This window comes from Ovis aries, chromosome 12, assembly GCF_016772045.2.
Source record: "Ovis aries strain OAR_USU_Benz2616 breed Rambouillet chromosome 12, ARS-UI_Ramb_v3.0, whole genome shotgun sequence".
NCBI lineage: Eukaryota > Metazoa > Chordata > Mammalia > Artiodactyla > Bovidae > Ovis > Ovis aries.
In genome coordinates this window covers 4,310,902-4,334,245 of record NC_056065.1, presented here as the reverse complement: position 1 = coordinate 4,334,245, position 23,344 = coordinate 4,310,902, and the positions used below count along the sequence as shown (strand labels likewise).

The 23,344-nt window shown below is 52.3% G+C and overlaps 1 protein-coding gene across 1 annotated transcript in view; it reads right to left on the bottom strand.

Annotated features, from left to right (window-relative positions):
- Window positions 1–23,344, bottom strand: part of MAPKAPK2 (MAPK activated protein kinase 2) — a 45,893-nt gene that overhangs the window by 1,552 nt on the left and 20,997 nt on the right. Inside the window, exons 2-9 of the mRNA XM_027976142.3 lie at window positions 3,354–3,493; window positions 3,125–3,189; window positions 2,792–2,871; window positions 2,184–2,310; window positions 1,503–1,578; window positions 1,021–1,145; window positions 678–763; window positions 497–577 (exon numbers count right to left, since the gene is read on the bottom strand). Coding sequence (XP_027831943.2) covers window positions 497–577; window positions 678–763; window positions 1,021–1,145; window positions 1,503–1,578; window positions 2,184–2,310; window positions 2,792–2,871; window positions 3,125–3,189; window positions 3,354–3,493 — 780 coding nt within the window. The remainder of the gene's footprint in view (window positions 1–496; window positions 578–677; window positions 764–1,020; window positions 1,146–1,502; window positions 1,579–2,183; window positions 2,311–2,791; window positions 2,872–3,124; window positions 3,190–3,353; window positions 3,494–23,344) is intronic.

Below are 23,344 nucleotides of genomic sequence, written 5' to 3'. Positions count from 1 at the left end.
CCGGGAGAGACATCAGAGACCACAGACGGAGCAAGGCGAGGATGGGGTGACGTGCGGGAGCGGAGACAGAGGGCAAGCCGGCCGGAGAGCCCAGGGCCGGCTCAGCAGAGCCCCCCTAGGGCCCAGAGCCCCCCAGCGAGCCTGGGGGAGCAAAAAGGACCGACTAGGAGCCAGGAGACCTGGTCTCACGTCTGCTCCAGCCAGTCATTAGCTGGGCGACTGTGAACAGGGCACGCCCCCCAATCCCGGGCCCCACCCAGGCCTCAGTTTCCTCCTCTGCAAAGTGAGGAGACTGCAGAGGACCTTTCAGAGGCAGAGTGTAGGCTGGCAGGAAACGGCCACAGCCAACTTTAGACTGACACAGAAGCCTCTGCCCACAGCCAGGTTAGGGAAGCGGCTCAGAGTCGCTGTGGTACCAGATGACACGGGGTGAGAGGATGCAGAACCAGCCGCCTCCCTGAGCACCACTGAACCCCCCGGCCAGGCGCCCCCTCACCTTGACGTCCTCCCACCTCTCCTTGTCCTCCTTCAGGACCCGGCTGGTGTGCAGTGGGGTTTGAGGGACCTTCGTCGATTGCTGGGGGCAGAGACAAGGGTCCAGGTAAAGACCTGGAGCGGGGCGGGGCCCCCAGGGACCGGCCCAGTGGACCCAGGCGCCTCCAGCCCGCCGGGCTCACCATGATCCAGGGGTGGTTCATGAACTCGGTGATGGCCATCCGCTGGGTGGGCTCGGTCTTCAGCAGGTTCCGGATGAGCATCTTCACTGCGGGGGGAAAGCAGGGTGCTCACAGGGCCCAGAGACAGCTCAGGGGCTACCCGCCCCTCCTGCTCCTTCCCAGTTTTCAGGGAGAAGCCAGACTTACAGGGGGCATGGACATAGACCACTCAAGATGCTTGGCCCTGAGGAACACACACACACACACACACACACACACACACACACACACACGCGCGCGCACAGGAACACACACACAGGAACACACACACACGCACGCACGCACGCACGCGCGCGCTCTTTACCTTCCTCTGATACTTCTGACCATTCTGGGTTGGGGAATTCATACTGGCCCATTCGGATGCGACTCTTCATGCCCGGAGAGATGGCAAGGCCGTGGTTGGAATAGAAGGGGGGGTACCCACACAGCCTGAGCCGACAGGAAGCAGGAAGAGAAGAACAGAGCTGATGTTATTTAGGTCCCACACCAGGACTTCTTGCAAAGTTCACAGAGAAACTGAGACTCACTGATTCAGGTACAAAGTCAGGGACAGGGCCCAGGAATCCAACATACCGAGTATCTAAACCACACATCTTCCTGCCCATTAGCCAATTCGTAGCAATGAGCTGTCAGAGTCCACTCAGCACTGAGAAGGGACACGCAGGACCCCCAGGGCACCCCATCCAGAAGGGGACACTAAGCATGGCCTCTTCCTCTCACCCCAGAGGCAGAGGCTTCGGTCCACGCCTGCCCAGCCCGCGCCCCCAAGCCCCGCCCCACACTCACAGGATGTACATGATGACGCCCAAGGACCACATGTCGCAGGACTTGTCGTACTTCTCTGGGCCCAGCACCTCTGGAGCTGCAAACAAAGACGAAGGCAGTGGGCCTGGGCCTCGGAACACCAGGATCCACCCCGGCCCTCTGTGGGTGATGTGCCCACCCGACCCTTCAGCCCATCATGACGGGACTGCAGCTAGGCCTAGAAGGGGGCAGTCGTAGCCCAGGCCCAGGGCTGGGTAAAGGAGACCCGAAGACCCTCCTCAGCGGGGAGCCCGAGGGCCAGAATCTCAAGATAAAGCAAGTCTTGAACTGCAAGAGCGTTTTAGACTGCCTTTTAGTTTGACAAACCCATTTTGAGAGTTTCCCCTGTGCAGTCGGCTGGGGGCCCCAGACCAGAGGCACATCCCTGACCCCCCTGGGGGTCTGACGGGAACAAGAGCTCTTCTCAGTGAAAGTGCACATTGGCACAAACTTCCACCCATAACCCCACACACATAACTTCCCATACCACTTCAGGCCCAGCGAGACCTGCTAAGCCCACTTCAGGTCAGGTCACATCAGAACCGGGCTACAAAGGGCCGGCAGACACAATTCTTCTGGGCCCTGGGGCCCTGAGACCAGCAAGAGGAGGCTGTGGGAGAAGCTCCGGGCAAAGACGGGCTCCCAGGGTTTCTCCAGACTTACCCACGTAGTATGGTGTGTAACAAGGAGTGGTCAGAGAGTTGTGACTGGTGGTTTCCTTGGCAAAGCCAAAATCAGTGAGTTTGAGAATGGCATTGGGCCTTTTGGAGGTGTATAAGAGATTCTCGGGCTAGAGAGAGAGAGAGAGACAAGGAGCATCTCTGCTGAACCTGTGAGCGGCCATCAGAAACCCGCAGGGGAATGATTCCTCCCTTCCTTCCCGCCCTCATTCAGCAACCGTCTGTCCGGCCCCTATGATCCGTACACCATCGGGACCCTCAGCCCCTGCCTCCCCAGATATCACAGCAGGCGTGGGAGTAAGACGCTGATGCAGAGACAGAGTGAGCGCCACAGGGACACAGACCAAAGGTGGGGTGTGGGGGGTAACTGAGGAGCACGGCCTCAGAAGGCTTCCCGGCCGGGAGGGGGATTTGCCCAGAGGACAGGGCCTGCGGGGCAGAGAGGCGCTCTGCCCACTCTGCGGCAGGAGCCAGGCTGCAAGGACGCAGGACAAGCCTGGGGACCCTTCCGAGGGCGACCGTGGCCCTGACCCCTACGGCCTCCGGGCCCCCTGGGTTGGGGGCTGGGTGGGCAGTAAAAACAGCTGGTACCTTGACATCCCGATGGGCGATGTTGATTGAGTGCAGATACTGGATGGCCTCGCCGATGCTCTTCATGATCTCTGAAGCCTCTGCGGAGGAGACGGGAGCAGGGAGCCAGAAGCCAAGTCACAAGATGCGTCCTTAGGTTTGAAAAGCTGAGGCAAGAGCCCTCCCGGGAAGCCTAAGGCCCCTGACGCCCCCACCCACCCCAGAAGGCGAGGTGCAGGAGCGGGCAGAGCCCCAGCAGCAGGTGGGCAGCGGGCCTGAGCACCTCCCTGGGAGCAGGCCCCTGGAGCCCCGCTGCCCCGCCGCCCAGCTGGGCCCGCGACAGACCCTTTCTACCTCTTTCCGTGAAGGCTTGGTCTCCTCGGTCCTGGATTCGACTGAACAGTTCTCCGCCATCCAAACTGAAACAAAGCCACAGTTAGACTGAGGCCGTGACATCGCACTAGCGCGCAAGCCACTACCCTCCAAGAAGAACGAGGTGCTTGCATGCTGAGTTTCAGCGCCCCCAGCCTGCAGTCCTGGGAAGGAAAGGGGACCGGGCGGGGAGCAGGGTCGGGCTGCTCACCACTCCATGACGATCAGCAGGCACTTCCGCCCCGCGTACAGGTTCTCGTAGACGTCCACGATGCGCACGATGTGCGGGCACTGCGAGGCGCGCCAGTGCAGCTCCACCTCGCGGCGGGCCTTGGGGCAGTCCTGCAGCATCTGCAAGCCAGACCTCCTGAGGGAGCACGGGGGCTGCCCCGCCTGCACCTCCCCTGACCCGGCCCATGTGCCCGTCAGCCCTCACCGGCACGCCACTGAACCCTGCCCCCACATCTGCACCCCGCCCGCCCCGGCCCATCAAGTCCCCTGCCCCAGCCCATTGACGCCCCACCCTGCCATCCACCTGCCAACCCCGGTCCGCCCAACCCCCGCCCCAGCCCATCAAGTCCCCTGCCCCGGTCCATCAACAGCCCCTGCCCCGGTCCATCAACGGCCCCTGCCCTGGTCCATCAAGTCCTCTGCCCCAGCCCATCCACCCCCTACCCAGCCCAGCACCAGCCCTCTTGTCACAGCCCTGCACCCCCTCCCAAGCCTGACTTGGGGCCCTGCAGCTCTCTTTTCTGCTCTAAAAGAAACTTCAGGGTGACCCCTTGTGAGGTCTCCACAGCTGACTGGAGACCACCCTTGACCACGTAGGGAAAGACGGTTGGTCCTCTCCCCAGCTAAAGGCATGAAGTCTACTCCAAAAGGCAGGCAGGGCTGAGCACTGGGAGGCGGAGAGTACAGGATGCCTGGGTGGGAAGAAAGACTGACGAACATCCAGATAACCGCAGAAAGGGGCCTAGAGAGGGGAGCCTCCAGATCTGTCGGGAAAGGAAGCTCTAAGATCCCTGAACCCAGCACACCAAATCCACAGCCATATCCTTTCAACAGCAAATAGCCTCAGGAGCCAGCCAGTGTGATCTAACTCCTGGTTCTTAATAGATCCCCAACCTGGAGCAAGTCACTTAACATGAGCCTTGTTCCCAACCCCTCTTCTTTCAGGGACCAGGTGGCCAAGGTATTAAAGGAGCCTGGCTCCCTTACCTGCGTCCAAGGCCGAGATTTGACTAGTCTAAGCCGGTTTCATTAATCCCAAGCCGTTTACTAAGACCCAACACTGGTCAGGTAGCACTCTGCAGCAAGTCTGCAGAGGCCTCTGGAAAGGGGCAGAGAAAGCGGCATGTCTCCTGCGCATGGCACCTGGTGCCAGGACAGTCACTCTGGTACCAGGGGCTACCCTGAGGTGGGGGTGGCACAGCGGAGCACTAAGACACCTGCTGGGAAGCGCACGAGTCTTGGTGAAGAAGATCAGATGGCCAGAGAGGAGCCCGATTACACAGGAAGGGGAAAGGCAAACAGGTGCTCCCAACAATAAAGCTAACATTCAGTTATGCTGTGGTCTATGACACGCTGGGCTTTGCCTTACTGTACAACTGCTGCCCGTTTTACAGGCTGAGGAAATTGAGGCTCACAGAAGCAACGTGTCCCAGGCTCATTTCCTGGGGGAAGCCAGGGCTGGAATCCAGGCCATGTGGATTCCGAAGCCTAAACCTTTTCCACGATACCATGCAACTTTTAGAGGAGGGGTGGAAGCCAAGACTTGTTAGTCTCAGATCACCAAATGCAAACTGGTTTCAGAGACACAACCCCCAACAGGTGCCCAGATAATTCAGTCTCCTAGGGAGCAGTCACCATGAGGTCACACTGCCACCTGGTGGCAGTATAGGGACACTGCACAGATCCTGAGTTTGCTCCCTTCAACTTCATTCATTCAAAAAGGTTATTTTCCCTTCCCACACCCTATGAAAAGGAGGAAGAGACTCTGGCCAATCTCATTTGAAAGTATTTCAATTCAACAAGCATTTACAGAGCTCCTACTATGGACCACACGTTGTGCTAGATGTGAAAACCAGAGAGTCCCAGTCTGAAAGAGACAGTTGGACGGCATCATTGGACATGAGTTTGAGCAAATTCCGGGAGATGGTGAAGGACAGGGAAGCCTGATGGGCTGCAGTCCATGAGGTCGCAAAGAGTCAGACACGACTGAGCAACTGAACGACCTGAAAAAACTCAAACTGGGGGAAGGGGTGTGAGCGAAGGCTGCCACACAGAAAATGCTTATAACCCAGTGAGAAGCTGCTGTGAGACTGCTAAATTCAGAGTTCAAGAGAAAGAGTTCTCCCCGCAGCCCCAAAAGAAAGACCTCTGTCGCCCTCTACAGGCACACAGTGCTGAAGCCCAAGCTGTCACAGTCACTCAGAGGCAACAGGAGGTCAAGGATCTGCAGTTAGGAGGCACTTGGGCCTGGGTCTGAAATCTGTCCATTTCTGGTTGCACAGCCTTGGAGAGACCGTCACCTTTTGAGCCTGCTCCACATCTGCGAGTCAGGGGTTACAATATCTGCCTCCCTCCCTCACAGAGCCACTGCAAGCTTCTAATGAAAGAACCTCTGAGCACACTTTGTTATCAGAAAGGCGCTCACCTCTGCAAGCCATCAGTGTAGCTGCCACAGCACAGGGGCCCTCTCAGTCACCTCTGAGTGAGGCTGGAACACCCTGATATAACCGACAAACCCTGATGTTACAAGTCACCAGCAAGACCATAGGCTGGGTTTGCGTCTGCAGCCCCATGACCACCGCCTAGAAACCAGCTCTGCTCAAACTTTCCACAGCTGTGCTAAGTGAGCACGCTGCTACTGCTGCTGCTGCTAAGTCGCTTCAGTCATGTCCGACTCTGTGCGACCCCAGAGACAGCAGCCCACCAGGCTCCTCCGTCCACAGGACTCTCTAGGCAAGAACACTGGAGTGGGTTGCCATTTTCTTCTCTAAGTGAGCACACACCAAGGCCCAAACCCACGTGCACGCCCCCCAGCCCCTCCTAAACTCAGAGTACACATTGCAGGATCTGCCTGCTCTCTTTACCTCAGACACAGCAACGTGTGGGGCATCAGGCAAAAGAGAACGTGCAGCCAGGAAGCCTGGGTTCACATTCCGCCTTCAGATTTGCACACAGTTCACTCCGTAGCTGGCAGAGGAGGTGGAGTGACATAGCACAACAAACCTGGCTTTGCGAGTCGCACACAATCTGCATCCCAGTTCTGCACTACTCAGCTTGTCAAAACAAGAAAACAGGACAGAGGAGTACTTGAAAGTACTGCAGCCCCTTAGAATTTGAAAATTCTAAGAGAAGCAGAGTAAGAATCCCCACGAACACTAGTAACTGACAGGCAGGGTTGTGTCCGACATCCTTGAATGGATATAAAAATCGGCCCACAGTGAAAGCAAGACCTTCGACCCGGTGAGGCTTCCAGGCTGGCTGATGTCATGGGGCAGAGCCGTGAAGAGCCAAAGAGGCTGTGTGGACAGCTGTGGGGCACCGACGCGCCCAGAGGCTGGCAGGAACGTGCTAATCTGGAGGACTGGGCTGAGCAGAGACCAACAGGGGAGGTGCTGAGCTCTGGCCCGAGGAGCGGCAGGGAGAGGAAGCAGGATTCTGGTGCGCCGCCAGGGGCCACCAGCAGAGGAACGCAATAGGCTTGACCAGGAGCCAAGAGAGTCACATGGAAAGGCTTCCACCTCTTCAGCCTGGACAAGGACAGGAGAGGCCAAAAGGCCCAAGACCGCAGTCCTGAGGGCCCACAGCTGAGGGAAGAAAGGGTCTTCCCACCAAAAAGCCAGAGGCCCGGAGACAAGGAATGCCTGAGGGGATTATAAAACATTTTAAGCCCATGCTAAGCCTGCAATGGATACTGTGACTTGCCAGGGCCCCCCAGGGTTTGCCTCTGAAATTCCCTTCCCCAGTGGAGAAGGTTAACTGTCACAGGTGCTAAACTGCAATGCAACAGGTAAGGCCACCTGCCTACAGGGGTGCCAGGAGGCAGGGCCAGACTAGTGCCCGCTGCCTGGGGAGGAACCTCTAGGGTAAAACTCCAATTCAAAGAGATACGTGCATCCCAATAGCAGCACTATTTACAACAGCCAAGACAGGGAAGATGTGGTGCATAAATACACTGGTAATGCCATCTGTAGCAACACGGATGGACAGAGAGATTATCACACTAAGCGAAGCAGAGAGAAATATCACATGGTATCATTTATATGTAGAATCTTAAAAAAAATGATACAAATGAACTTATTTACAAAAGAGAAAAAGACTCACAGACAGAAAACAAATTTATGGTTACCAATGGGGAAAGGGGAAGGGGACGGATGACTTAGGAATTTGGGATTAACAGATATACACTGCTATATAGAAAGCAGACGGTCAACAAGGACCTACTGCATAGCACAGGGAGCTCTACTCAGTATTCTGTGATAAACTATGCGAGAAAAGAATCTGGAGAGCAGTGAATATACATACACACAGCTGAATCCCCGCGCTGGACACCTGAAACTCACAACACTGTAAATCAACTATACTCCAATTCCAAAAAATTTTAAATCCAAAACAAAGCACTGTTCCATGCCTCCGTCTTCGCTGGAATCTGGAGGCAAAAAGGACCGTCTGCCTCATATCCCTCACCAAATGAAACTTCCATCACGGGACCACATGACGACCCGGGGTGGTGGGGGGGGTGGGGGTCAGCATTCTACGCCTAGGTGAGCCAGAGAAGTGGAAAGAAACAGAGGCCGGGGTCTGGGCGCTGCTCCCCAGCGAGGCCAATCTGCGGAAGACAGGAAGAACAAGCCCCAGGTCCCCGGGGACCATCCCTCACAGGCTCCAGCACTTGCCAAGCGTGCAAAGTTGGGGAATCCCTTTGTGCCTCAGTTTCCTGATCTACTAGTTCAGTCGTTCAGTCGTGTCTGACTCTTTGCGACCCCATGAACCGCAGCACGCCAGGCCTCCCTGTCCATCATCAACTCCCGGAGTTCACCCAAACTCACGTCCACTGAGTTGATGATGCCATCCAGCCGTCTCATCGTTTGTCGTCCCCTTCTCCTCCTGCCCCCCATCTTTCCCAGCATCAGGGTCTTTTCCAATAAGTCAGCTCTTCACGTCAGGTGGCCAAAGTATTGGAGTTTCAGCTTTAACATTAGTCCTTCCAAGGAACACCCAGGACTGATTCCCTTTAGGAGGGACTGGTTGGATTTCCTTGCAGTCCAAGGGACTCTCAAGAGTCTTCTCCAACACCACAATTCAAAAACATCAATTCTTCAGTGCTCAGCTTTCTTTATAGTCCAACTCTCACATCCATACACGACCACTGGAAAAACCACAGCCTTGACCAGACGGACCTTTGTGGCCAAGTGATGTCTCTGCGATCTAATTCACTGCCTCGGCTCACCTCCTGAACAGGATGGCGACAGCGCCCACCTGCCCAAGTGAACCAGCGCGCGCACATCGGTGCTGCTGTTACTGCTCTGCTCCAAACCCCCGCACGAGCCCCACTGGGTTGGGCAGCGGGCACCTCGCTCACACGCGTCTCATTCACGGAGCTGTTGGTGGCTCCAGGTGCTGGGACAGGGGCACCCAGGACACCGGGGAGAAGTGGGCTTTGGCATGTTGGCCCCGGGTCTCCCTCCCCCTTCACACCACCCAGACAGCTGAGGGTAGGGTGCACGTGTCCAGAGAGAAGGAAGCTGTCCATCCTCCCCAGGACTGACTGAGTGCCCAGAGTGAGGGATGCGAAAGCCTGGCTCAGGCACAGAATGCAGTGCCCACATGTGGGGCACCCTGGTGAGTAGGACCTCTGCCCTCCCAACAGAAGGGTGGCACCTCTGCCATGGGCAGGCTCACCCACATGGAAGGAGGTGACCTGGGCGCTGAGCAGGCCAGAAGAAAGCAGGAGGACTTGGGGAGGAGGGCTGCTGCTGTGGGCCCAGTCCCAGCAAGCAGCAGCCTCGGAGGGCCCAGAGGAGCCGGGCAAGGGGCACCAGCAGGAGCCTGCACACCCAGCCCACGAGGACGCATGCTGCCCTCTGAGAGGGAGAACACAGGAGCAGAGCCACTGAGCTCCAGCTTGAGGCCCCTGAGCTGGCTGCTCGCAGCAGCGCTGGGGTCTGAACCCCACTCCCACTGCGCCAGAGCCCCTTTCCCACCACCCCGAGGAAGGGCAAAGGGCAGAACATCTGCCCGAGGGTATCCATGATTCCAACGGCCACCAGCAGGGGCTGAAAACGTGCACAATCCTGAAAGTGCAGGGCAGCTCTTTGACCCTGAAATCCCAGAATTCTACCCTTTGGCACTAATCATAGGAGCTTTAGCACTATATATATTCTAAGCCTGGCTTACTTTAACTAGAAATGAGTAACAAACTGAAAGCCCAGCAACAGGCAACAGAGTTGCTTCTTCAGGAGTTTATCTATACGATCCTCAATCATTAAAATAATGTTTCAGAAGAAAACTTAAGGGGAAATGGATTTCTAAGGGTTTCAGTCACCTCGACACTATCAACAGTAGCACTTTATTTTTTCTTTCACGGCACAAGTCTTCATCTGAAGTTTCCTTAGTCTGTCTGATTGTAAGTGAAAAAGCTGTATAGAGTGAAGTTAAGTCAGAAAGAGAAAAACAAACACTGCATATTAACGCATATATGAAATCTAGAGAGACGGGACCGATGGTCCTAACTGAAGGACAGGAATGGAGTCACAGGCAGCAGCGGGCCTGGGCTGCAGCGGGAAGAGAGGAGACTTGTGGGCACTCACGCAGGCTCACGGCCACGGGTGAGGCAGTGCTGGCGGGGCGCTGCCAGGCAGCACAGGGCCTCAGCCTGGGGCTCCCTGGTGAGCTGGGGGTGTGGAGCTCAGAGGGAGGGGCCATCTGTGTGCTCACAGCTGATTCACCGTGCTACACACAGAAATCAACACCACACTGCGGAGCAATGCCCCCCCAACTAAAAGCCTTGAAATGGTCTTCTAGAACAGGCTTTCAGGTGCAGTCCTATGTGTATGTTCAAGTAAGCACAGTCCTATGTGTATATTCAAGTAAGCACAGTCCTATGTGTATATTTGCATATGGACACGTGTATCTGTGTATGTATACATGCGTATATTTATATTCGTATGTATACGTACACAGATGTCTAAATCTGCCTGTATATGTGTGTATATATACACATATATATGGAACAGCAGTCACACTCGGTAAAACGTTAACAACGATATATCTGAAAGATACGATGATAGGCGCCTTGATTTTCTTTACTGCATCTTTATTCTCTAAGTGACTCATAATTAGCATGTATACTTTTTGAAGAGCCAGAGAAGCTCAGCTCTCTGCATCTGACTTGGAGGCTATCCCTCAAAGCCCCGGGCCTGGTGGCCAGGGAACAGCAGCTGTGGGCGCCCAGGCGGCTCTGCCAGGGGCTGCACTCTGGAGTCCTGAGCGGGGCAGTGGCCCGTGCCCAGGGGGCGCCTGCTGCCACACAGGCCCCCACGGAGAAGGGACGAACAGACCTGTAGTGCAAGCCACACAACCACGCTCTGCCTGCTCCAGCTCACCCGGCCCCAACCCTCGCCTCCCCAGCGCCCTGGCTGGCAGCGGGGCATCCGTGTCTGGCAGAAAGATCACGGGACCTCTTCTCTCATTCAGCCTGAAACCTGGGAAACGGGGCCCCTGCAGCCCTGGACGGCCAACAAGGAGATGTGCGGAGTCAGGAGGTCGCACACTGCCCCGGTACCATGAGCGACCTCCCTGAAGAGCAGGGTCCCCCCAAGCCCCCCTCCCTGGGTCTGCAGCCATCAAGGGGGCGGGAGACACGCGGCCCTCGCAGCCCCTGACCTCATCTGCCCCGACGGTCATCACCGGGCACGCGTCACGTGCTGGCGTGGAAGCTGCTGGAACACAACGGAGAACACGGCAATGCAAGCCTGCCCCACGGAGCTTACACTTTGGTGCAGGAAGCACGCGACGAACACATTTTATGTTTATTTTTAAACTACACATCATGATTCGTGCTATAAAGGACATAAGTTATGTGCTGTCACAGAAGCAGCAGTGATGCTGAGCAAGAATCTCTTTTTTCCCCCAGATTTCAGAGAGATGAAAGGCTGCAGGGGTGTCTCTTGTCTCTCTTCATCCAGCTCAGCTCAGGACATAAGACAGGAGACACGGGCAAGTCTTGGGTGAAACAATGGTTTTCCTCTACATCTTCAGGGGCAGAAAGAGTAGGATCCCCTTCTAGAACCTCTGCCCAGCTCAGAGAGGAGCAACTGATGGACCTCGCCTAGGAAGTGATAGAAACAGAAATCTAACAGCACGTTTTTTTTCAGTCTTTGAAGGTGAGAAAGTCTCTGAAATAAAAGGCACACAGAAGAACATCATCAGGGTCCCACATGTTGGCACACACATTCCCAAACATTTGGTTGGGAGGTAAAAGTGATTTTCCATATTGTTTACTGATTTTCATTAATGTGACAAGAGAAAATCCCAACCCAAAGCTAAAACTTACAGCAGGGAACCCAGTACTCAAAGCCTTTACAGCCCTGAGCCACTCTGCCCAGGAGGGCGTGACCTTCCCTGCGGTTCCCGCCTCAGCCTCGCTCTCACTCTCCTGGGCAGACAGGAAGGACCAGCCTCCAACCAAAAGGCAAGAGGCTTACAAGTTATGCTTATAAACGACACATTTTTTAAAATATTTGCAACACGTGCTAGCCAAAGGTTAACTTAACTCTGGCAAATCAGCTGTAAAAGATTAACAATCCAACGTAAAACTGGCCAAAGACAAGAACAGACAGCTCAAAGAGAGAAAATCAAACGCAAGAAGGCTGCCGCCACTCACTCAAAGAGAAGTGTTTATAAAACATGACAACAATTTCACCAGAATGGCAAATTTTCTTTTTTTAATGTTTGACCAAAAAAAAAAGAAACCAAAAGAAGGAATTCTCTGGCAATCCAGTGGTTAGGACTCTGAGCTCCCTCTGCAGAGAATGTAGGATCCATTGCTGGTCAGGGAACTAAGACCCTGCAAGCCATCCAACCAAAGAAACAAACTCCTAAGCATATGCAAAGAGACTTGAGGAAGAGGCACCCTCTCATACACACAACAGGGATATAAACCAGTATATTTTTGGCTATGTCTATCAAAACCCTAATGTTCAAACCTTAGGCCCAGTAACTACTTAGCTAGGAAATCATTCTACAAGTATGTTCCTAAAGTATCTTAATGGCAAAAAAGTTGGTCATAACCTAAACATCTACCACTAAGGAACTGATCAGATAGGTGCCACGCAGGACAGAGGAGGGCACAGCCTGCTTCGAGGGAGAGGCAGGGCTGCATTCCCCACTGAGAGGGGACTGGGTGTTAATAAACGGGGACGCAGAAAAGAACAGGAGCATCCTTTGGCTTTTTTGTTTATGTTCTAATTTTTTTTAATGGAGCTGAATTCACATTACTTAGGTAACTTTTAAAGTATGTTCACAAAAACAAGAAGCAAACACACCAGAAGGTTCATTAGTGGAGGGCACAGGATCCATCCCTGGTCAGGGAACTAAGATCCTGCAAGCCACTAAACATAAATGGTAGTACTATAGGTAACATTTTCTTTTCTGCCTTTTTAAAATTTCCAAAAATAAAAAAAGTACTAAATAGAATGTAAAATGCACCAATTGGGTGGTTGTTTTGTCTTGATTAAGGCAGAGCGAGACGACATACAGACTCGTGGATGTTTAGCATCTTTCTGGAGGCTAAACTACCTCCCCCAAAAACATCTATATTTTCTCATCTTTCCCCTTTTTCATTTTACATTTTTGTATACTGTTTGGGTCTCTATCATCTGCATGTATTTCTTCTTAAAAATTAAGTCTAGTAATTCTCAGCAGGTGCAGTATGCTTTGGTCCTCCATTTGACCACCAGCCTGAGTCCCCCCAGAAGCAAGCCCACCTTCTTGTTAGAGCAGGAGGAGCGGAGATGGGGACCCCTCGTGGACCACAGGGGACGGGGCGGGGGGGCGGCTGCTGGTACTCAGAGTACGAGGGGAGCCCAAATGCTGAGAAGACCTGCCACCTTCCTGGAGAGTATATGACCCGAGTATGGCTCCCCTGGGGGCTCAGCGGTAAAGAATTCGCTTGCCAATGCAGCAGACGTGGGTTCAACCCCTGGATTTGGAAAATCCCCTGGAAGAGGAAATGGCAAACCACTCCAGTATTCTTGCCTGGGTGAACCCATGGACAGAGGAGCTTGGCGGGCTACAGTCCGCGGGGTCGCAAAAGAGTCAACCATGACTTAGCGACTAGACAACAACGATAACCCGACTATGACAGAGAGCAGGCTGCGGCCCCAAACCACCACTGCTGAGCACTTCTGACTTATCTGGGGAAAAAGCCCTGCACTCAGCGTGGGTGTCACCACGAGGGAGCCTTAGGAAGGAACCCAAAAGCCACAGGACACAGAGATTTCTGTTTCTTCCAGCAGACAGAAAGAGAAAGAAGAATCTTCATGTGTGCCGCACCGACCAGGCATCAGGTGTACTTTATATATAGAAAATACGCTATATTTAAGCCTCCTACAGGCCTCTGGAAAGCCTCCATTGCTGGTTCCATTTGCAGGTGTGGCAACTTGCCCCAGGTCACACAGCCAGGATCCAACCCCATTCAGACCCCAACCTCCAGGTCCCTATTTTCACGACACTCGAGGCTTTGACAAACAAACCCCGGGCTGTGGACACGAGCGCCTGTCCCCAAAGGCCTCCCTTCCCGGCCCGCCTGGGGTCAGCCCTGGCCATCTCTGTGTCCACCAGGCCCCGCTCAGAACTTGACGCCATGGAGCTGCAACACTCACAGACCAAACAGGGGCTGCAGATCCGGATGGCGCCAGAGGCTGTGTCTCACTGCCCGAGACACGGCATATTTCCCCGGACACAGGTGGACGCGGGCAGGGAGGAAGCACACGGGACGAGCCGTGTGTGCTGGAAGCTAAAGTCCGAGTGGCGGGGATAGAAACGCCCTGTTCTTTGTAGTATGTAGGTATGATTTTACGAAACCCAGAGATGGGCAAACCATCGAGAGAAAATAAGGCGAGAGGAGGTCATGAACAGCACTTCTGGCCCACACGTGGCCCCCATCCATCTAATCCTATGCAGCTAACAAAGCAGATATAAACCTTCAGTTGGAAGCAATAAATGCCGCCCATCTTCATCGTGCCAGTTCAGCGGAATGAGATTCAAGGAATGCGTGCCCTAACCAACGGATCTGCGGGGACGTGGAGGGAACTGAGAGAGAAAGTAGAAGAGCAGGGTCTTGTAAGACAGCCGGGTGAAGGCAGGACGAGAAAGAACAAGGAGTGGGTGCTGTGGGAACACGTGGGGGGCCATGCGGTAAGAGACGGGAACTGCTCTTTCCTACACAACTGACGAAAACGGACCAGATGCAAGACAGAGCTCCAACCACCCGCCTTGAGCACCTGGACAGCACAGAGAGAGACCAAGTCCTTTTCTGCTAAGAGCAGGGTCCCTGACACATCCCTACCTTGCCTCACTAAGGAGCTCACCTCTCAAACAGCTGAAAATGCAAGAAGGGAAGTGTTACCTAGAACTCGATTCTAACCAGAAAGCAAAGGCTAGCAAATTACATTTTAAAAAAAGAAAGAAAGAAAGAAAGAAACCTCGATTAGCAAAAACAATAACAACAACAAGAATACCACCTTGGGGGATAACCTCGTCAATCTGGAGTTCCAAGGAGGGAAGAAAAAGCCTGGAGACAAAAACAACTGTTTCGCCTAGACTTCCTGAAAAATCTGAGACAAAGAAACAGTATAAAGAGAGATCCCAAAAGGGAATGCAGCTGGAAAGACGAGGCCTGGTCTCCAACAAGCGGGTTCTGAGCATCTAAAGCACGATAATCCCCAGCTGCCAAGGGCAAGGTCACAGCACAGGGTGCTGAGGAGGTGTCCAAAGACACGAGCAACTGCCCGAACCCTGGACAGTCCCAGCGAGAGTGGGATGAGCTCAAAGAACAGATAAGCAGAGCTGATGGAAATGCAAGAACTACTTGAAATAAGTCTTAAACCTACACATGAAGCTGGAAGAAGACCCAGGGAGGAAGTGCGCCCCTCGTGGGGAGGGACAGAGGCTCTCATCTACCGAAGTGATAGCGACTGTGCTATCACTTCTATCAAGGAGAAAGCTCTTCAAACTGGACCATACTTAAGGCAGACCTCAAATCCAAGCTCACCCAAGAACTGACTGCTGCTGCTGCTAAGTCGCCTCAGTCATGTCTGACTCTGTGCGACCCCATAGATGGCAGCCCACCAGGCTCCCCCGTCCCTGGGATTCTCCAGGCAAGAACACTGGAGTGGGTTGCCATTTCCTTCTCCAATGCGTGAAAGTGAAACGTGAAAGTGAAGTCGCTCAGTCATGTCTGACTCTTAGCAACCCCCTGGACTGCAGCCCACCAGGCTCCTCCGTCCATGGGATTTTCCAGGCAAGAGTACTGGAGTGGGGTGCCATTGCTTTCTCTGAAGAACCAACTGATAAGCACCCAAAGATGACTGAGCTAAAAGACACACCCCAGTCTCAGAAGAATCACACCCCACGACCAGAAGCCTGGTCAGCGGAGCGTGGTGGGCCGCCGTCTGTGGGGTTGCACATCTGCAGCAGGTGTGACGCCCAAACCACCACTGGTCAGCACCGAGGAGCCGTGGGCAGAGTGGGCAGTGCCCGGCTTTCTGGCAGCGAGCACTCCCCCAGTGCCCGCCCTGCCCCAGGCACCGGGGCGGGGGGGGGGGGGGGGGGGGAGGGGGGGGGGGGAGGGGGAGGGGGGGGGGGGGGGGGGTGCGGGGCGGGTGTCAAGGAGTTCAGCCTAGTGAAGGAAACAGCCAAGGAAAAAGAAACAATGCGCACACAGAACTGCTAAGAAGAAGGACCACGTGACCTCACATCTGTCTCTCGCACACCTCTGGAGCAGGTCGTGGACTAGACCGGCAGAGCCTGGGCTAGCTCCCTGAGAGGCCAAGGCGCGCGAGTTGTGCCACCTTTTCCAGCAGGCTTACTAAGTTACAGGCCAGACAAACAGCAGACACTAACGCACGGGTCCTTGACTGCTACATACGACGTGGACAAGGTCCCCTGCCAGCCTCTGGGATGGTAAAGAAAGAGGCAGAGAGGTGACGAAGTACTTTGTTCATAATAGCCATCAACGGCCGACACTAAAGTGGTATCTCACGGATCCAGGACAGGCTGAGTGTCGTTTAGTCGCTGAGTCGTGTCCAACTCAGTGACCTCACGGACTGTCACCCGCCAGGCTCCACTGTCCATGGGATTTCCCAGGCAAGCATACTGGAGTGGGTAACCATTTCCTTCTCCAGGGGATCTTGCCAACCAGGGATCGAACCCGTCCTTCCTGCATTAGCAGGCAGATTCTCCACTGCTGAGCCACTGGGGACAGGCTGAACTTGCACCAAACTGAACTCGGCACTCACTCTGACTTACTGCCCGGTCTCGGTAAATGACAGTGACATCACACGCAGCCGGACTCCCGGATATAAATCTCGAAGCAGTCATCTGCAGCCTCTCTCCACCTGTCCCCAGCAGAGCCACCCCACCTCTGTCTATGCAGAGATCTCCCCAATCAGTCTTCTCTTTCCCAGGCTGGCTGCCACTGGCGTGGCCCCCTTGGGCCTTCCGTGCTCTCTAACCAGCGTCTAGACTTGGTCTGCTCTCCAGCACATCCCATATCAACCTCGAAAAGGCAATTCTGAGAAGACACATTTTCTTCCTTAAACATCACCACTGGCTAAGAGGGCGGAATCCCAATTCCTTAGCTTGGTCGTTCCTAGCTCCTGCCCGTAATACCTCTGCCCTCATCCTATTTAAGCTACACTGAACCCCTCTGTCCTCCAACACGCCACGCCTTGTCAGGATGCCAGTCTTCGCATCCTTCCAGCACCAGGGCAATGCCACCTCCTCTGTGAAGCCTCCCTAGCGACTTGCAGGCAGTCAGCCCCTCTGTCCTCTCTGCTCCCACAAGACTCTTGCTAAGTTCCTACTTCCACACACACACACTGGTGCTATTTACAAGACTGGTCCTCCCTCTGCTATACAGGCCACATGCCTTTGGGAGACTAGGACCGTGTCGTATTCACTTTTTGATTCCTAATCCTGGGCCTAATACATGGATTCATGGACGTACTCAGTAAATATTTGCTTGTTGACTAAAGCCAGAGAACACCTCCAGTGACAAGCCACGGAATGCCATCACCGGCTCTGCCTACAATTTCACCAATAAATACACTGGCTGAAGATGTAGTAGGCAGGAGTGCATCGGACTTGCAGGTGACTCGCACAGTGGGCGCGTGCAGTGAACAGACTTCTTTAAAGATCACAGTAAGTGAAAATACGGGCCAAAGTAACTCCCTAAAAATATCATATGTTGGGGCTCAAAAAACATCTACTAAAATAATAGCATGTGATGAGAGAGACCTTTCTGAAGTCAGATCCACGCAACTCGATGAGTGAGAATGAAGGCTCTGAAGGCGGGCTGCCTGTACGAGTCTCAGTTCTTCCACTAACTAGCCACGAGATTCTGGAAGTTTCTTTCATTGCATTGCAGGGATAGTAACAGTACCTACTTCATAGGGCAATTCAATAAACTCTACTATCGTTTCTTGATGCTGCTGCTGTTACTGTTGTTAAAAGTTACTTCTAAGAGAAACTATAAAGCAGCAAGGGCCTTACAATTAGACTGCCCTAAATTCAAGCCAGCTCTAAGCTTAGTATTAATAGCTGCCTGACCTTAGGCAGTTATCTCACTTCCTTTTTTTTTTTTTTTTAAATGAGCTCCCTGACCAAGGATAGAACCTAGGTCCCCAGTAGTGGAAGTGCAGAGTCCTAACCGCTGGACTGCCAGGGAATTCCCTTACTTTCTAATCTCCAACGTTTCCATCCATTAAATGGGGCTAATGGTAGTATCTGTCAGAGATATTCACTTTAGCATCCCAGTTAATCCTCGAACAACAAGGGTTTAAACTGCACACTTACATGCAGGGTTTTATTAATAAATACAGACTATAGGACAACAGCATCCCCCGTGGGCTGATTCCAAGGATACGGAGCTGCAGGTGCAGAGGACCGACTGCAAACTTATATGTGGGTGTTTGACTGCATGTGGGTCAGTGCCCCTAACCCTCACGCTGTTCAAGAGTCAAGTGTATTAGTGTATTTCAAGTGGGTTAAAAAAATGATGTAAACTAAATGCCCACTACTAGAAACTGGTCAAATAAATCACGGTATACCCATAATGGCACATTAAATACCGTGCAATTATAAGACAGGAGGTAGATCTAGATAAACTGAGATCACAATTTCTCCTAAAAAGATATTCTTCCATGAAAAAGGCAAGCTGCAGACTGATACATACAGTCTGGTCCCAGTTTTGCAAAATGTTTTAAAAAAGAAAAGGCAGATATGTGTACATACGTGTGTGTTTACCCACTTTCTTGTAAATATAGCCTTGCTTAGTAGTGTGTGTGTGTGTGTGTGTGTGGGTGTGTGTGTGTGTGTGTGTACATTCAGTCATGTCCGACTCTGCAACCCCATAGACTGTAGCCTCCCAGGCTCATCTGTCTATGGGATTTTCCAAGCAAGAATACGAGAGTGGGTTGACATGCCCTCCTCCAGGGGGTCTTACGGACGCAGGGATTGCACCTGCATCTCTTGTGTCTCCTGAACTGGCAGGCAGATTCTTTACCACTGGGGCCGCCTGGGAAGCAACATGGAGCCATGCAAATGACCATACAAACTAATCTTAATCATCAACGGGGAAAACGGATTGTTCCATGGTCTTTAGAAATTTTATCAAAACATTAAAAACTCTTTTACTGTCAGTTATAAATGAATAAAGAAGTAAGAAATAGTATAAAACTAATATTGATTTAGCACACTAACTAAAAATTAGAGACACTGAGAATGAGTGTTTTGTTTCTCTGTAAAAACTCATGCAGAGCAGGCTGAACAGGGCTTGCCTTCTCAAGGTTTCACACACAAGACAGAGCAAACATCTTTTCCACGCCTTTATAAACTGCCACACTCTCTGTAAATCTGAATCAGTTTCCAACATTTTATCCTTTGGGTTTTTAATGTTGCAAAACACCTTCGAGAGTCCCTTCCATGTGAAACTGTTCCCCAGCGTCACTTCCTCTGGCTCTTCTTTGTCCTCTGCGTCACAGCTGCCGGGTCAGGGGATTTGCCTTCACTTAATTCTATGCAGAGTCTCAAACAGCGGCAGTGTCGACATTTCTGCAGTCAGCTGTAATTCCACTTAGGTTCAGTTATGGAATTTCACTTTCAGCATTACCATTTTTCATTTCTTTGCTGAAATTTCATCAATGTTGGGCAATTTCCTCTTTTGATTATCCATTTTTGTAAAGCATCACATGAGTTTATTGCTAGGAGACAAGGAAGCAACACAACAGCTGCACACTTGCCCATGTGAACTCAACGGCAGACGGGAGTGACCTCCACCAACAGACACGCAGAAGGGCCGTGACTGGCCACGGAGCCTAACACACATCTGTTAGGCACATAGGGATGTGTGAACTGAAGAGCTAGCTGCAAAGTCTGTACTCTGTACAACTACTCGTAGTTCACACAGCATAACAACTCGAACTTGAACTATGCCGTTTTGGGACTGGTGCTATTTAACTAAGCTACAGTAAATGGAATTCATGTACGCTGTAACTGTGAAAAGCAAGGACTGCCCGCACAGTGAACGAACATCAGAGGGACGTACACATGTAAATAGTAACAGTGGTCCCCTCTCAGGAAGAGCTCCATCATTTAAACTTTTTTCAGTTACTAAGTTCTACACCGTGGGAATGGTTCTCAGCCTGACGTGATTTTCCCCATGAGACATCTGAAAATGTCTGGAGACATTTCTGATTGTTGCAACTTGGAGCGGCACAGAGAGGGCTGCATCTGGGATCTGGTAGGTAGGGACCAGGATGCTAATTCCTAAGAAGCACTGGACAATTTCCACAACAGACTTATCTGATCCAAAACGTCAATAGTACTCAAGCTGACAAACACTGTTTTAAACCAAACAGTTTTTATTAAGTTCGTTTTAATAGTACCTTTCTCATAAAGTGGTGGCAAAGATACACTGAGAAGATGGCAAGCAGAAGGAACACAAGATGCGGTTAGTATCAGAGGTTCTAACTGACTTCGGGCTGCAGGAGTACCTTAATATCACCTTAGATTCGTGGTATTCTGTTTTACAAATATCTGATCCAATGCCATGATATGGTCACGATGCAGCTGCCAAGAAGTGAGCATCACCTGCAGCTCCCTGGCAGATCAAGATCCTAGATCAAGACCGGCGTCCAGACCCAGCCACACTCGGCACTTCTCACATGACACAAATCCACTGTCACGTCTAAGCAAAAGAAAACTAATAAACTTTCAAAAAATAATGACCAGGGCATAAAAGGTCCGCGAAGAAACTCCCGGGATAAATGGATCCGTAAACTGGGACAATTATTCTGAGCAGTTCAGAGACTGGATGTGATAACACTCCCAAAATTCCGTAGGGTTGTCACAGAGAAGAGGGCTATGTGACTCCCCACGGCAGAAATTACAAGGAGCTGTCCTCCAACAGTAGGGGCTTGGAAGGTACTAACCTCCCTGCCCCTGGAAACACTCAGGCAGAGGCTCTTGGAGGAATCCTGCACTGAGTGAAAGAACCATCCAGATGAGCAATAAGGTGTTTCTAATACTCACATCAACAGAACACAGCACGTTATTTCAAGAACAAGAAGTAGCTGCCTCCTTTGACCCAGCAATCCTACTCCTGTGTACTGACCCAAGAAAAATGAAAACATGTCCACAAAAAGACTTGTGCAAGAATATTCACAGGAGCTTTACCCATCATAGCCAAAAATTGGAAATGCTCCAAAGGAGAACGGATAAGCAAACTGTATCCCATCCATACAATGGAAAACTGCGCCGTATAAAAAGGGATGAGCTACCAATACAGGTAACCAGGTGCATGAACTTTACAGAAGAGAAGTCATGGTGATTGATTTCCTTTTACATGACATTCTGGAACAGGCAAAACAAACCCCTAGTGCAAAAAACACACCAGAATTGTGATGGCCTGGGAAGGACCATGAGGGAACTTTTAGGTAATAAAAATTTTTGTTCTCTATCTTGACAGAGGTTTGGATTGCACGGATGAAAGTCACCAAATGATACACTTAAAACCTGAGCATTTCACTCCTATATAAATTTTACCACAAAATAATTAATTAAATGCACGAACAAATACTGAACTCCAGTGCTTACATATGCTAAAATGTTTAAGGGCAAAGGGTACTAATGTCTGCCACTTCCTATAAAATGCATTCTCAAAATAAGACAGGCTGATAAATGAGTAGAGAGATGGAGAGACAAAGAAGAGACACAAGAAAGCGAGTGGAGTCGGATGTTAGGGGTAGAATCTAGGCCGTTGGGTCTATGGGTGCTCACCGTACTGTTCTCTCAAGCTCGCTGCCTATTAGTGTTTCCTAATGGAGAGAGGGGAACGTAGGAAGTAACAGCCAGTAAGGGGCACAGGGGACAGAAGAGTGGCCAGGAGGTCATGGCAGGACAGCAGCAAGGGGAAGGACAGGGGCTGCCTCAGTCAACACAGGGGCCTCTCAAGGGCAGAGCTGCAGAGGCCCGGCCAACCTGGGGGTAGGAAATCTTAGCCAGGATGGAGCGTACGGAAGCGCCCTGGCTAAGTTCTTGTTCCCATGGGACCGGCTCCATCACTCTCTGGCCCTAGCCCCGCCCCTCTCTGGCTGTGGTCCTTTCCCCTGGACAGTGAAGGAAGCAGTTCTACAGCCAACTATTCACCACATCTGTGCAAACCGTGTTTCCAGACAGGAGCCGAGGAATGCAGAGACACAACTGCAGCTGCAGTGAGCTCCAGCCAGTTTCCTACAGCAAGGAGCTGGCTATCAAATCAGCATGTCCGCAGAAGAAGGACTGGCGCAACTAACTAGCTCTGTCTGCATGCGAGCGATCCACTTGGTAGAGGACCCACAGCCAACACTGAACCCTGCCCCACAGCACACAGCAGGTTTCTGGGACACAGAATATTATGGAAATTCAAGAGAATTAAGAAGATAGATTTGCTGGACCGAAAAAAAAAAAAATCACAGATACTTTGAGAAGTCGAATTTCAATAATCTGAAAATTATCTACTTGACTATCCCTATTTCCCTGCCTGCAACAGCACAGACCATGTAAACCTTTTTCTGTGGTACGTTTTACCTACTGTTGGCTCTCCACCCCGAGGACACACGTCCTGGAGCTGGCCTAGAAAAAGGAGACTGGAAAGCTGAGCGGCTTGGTCCTCGGCCCAGCTCTGCGGTCACCTCGCTAAGAACCTGAACTCAAGGCACCTGTGCTCAGCCTCCTCCTCTCTAGGATAGGCCTAGACTACCTGAGGTCAAGGTTTCTTCTGATGCTAAATTCTTTAACATGACTCTCTCTTCTAGGTTAGGAAATACAACCCGAAAGCGTGTTTGCTGCTGCTGCTGCTGCTGCTAAGTCGCTTCAGTCGTGTCCAACTCTGCGACCCCATAGACGAGAGCCCACCAGGCTCCCCCGTCCCTGGGATTCGCCAGGCAAGAACCCTGGAGTGGGTTGCCATTTCCTTCTCCAGTGCATGAAAGTGAAAAGTCAAAGTGAAGTCGCTCAGTCTTGTCTGACTCTTTGCAGACCCCATGGACTGCAGCCTACCAGGCTCCTCCATCCATGGGATTTTCCAGGCAAGAGTACTGGAGTGGGGTGCCACTGCCTTCTCTGAAGAACCAACTGATAAGCACCCAAAGATGACTGAGCTGAAAGACACACCCCAGTCTCGGAAGAATCACACCCCATGACCAGTGCAGGAGAGGAAGACCCAACAAGGCCTGTGGGAAAGATGACACAGGGGCGCGGGGCCACTCGTCCCCAACCCCTGCCTACTCTGCCGGGCCAGAATCAGGGCAAGACTGGACAGGACAAGACTGGACAGGGGACGGTGGGGCAGGTGACGGTGGGGCAGGGGATGATGGGACAGGCGACAGCGGGGGCAGGGGACGACGGGAGAGGGGACGGCGGGGCAGGAGA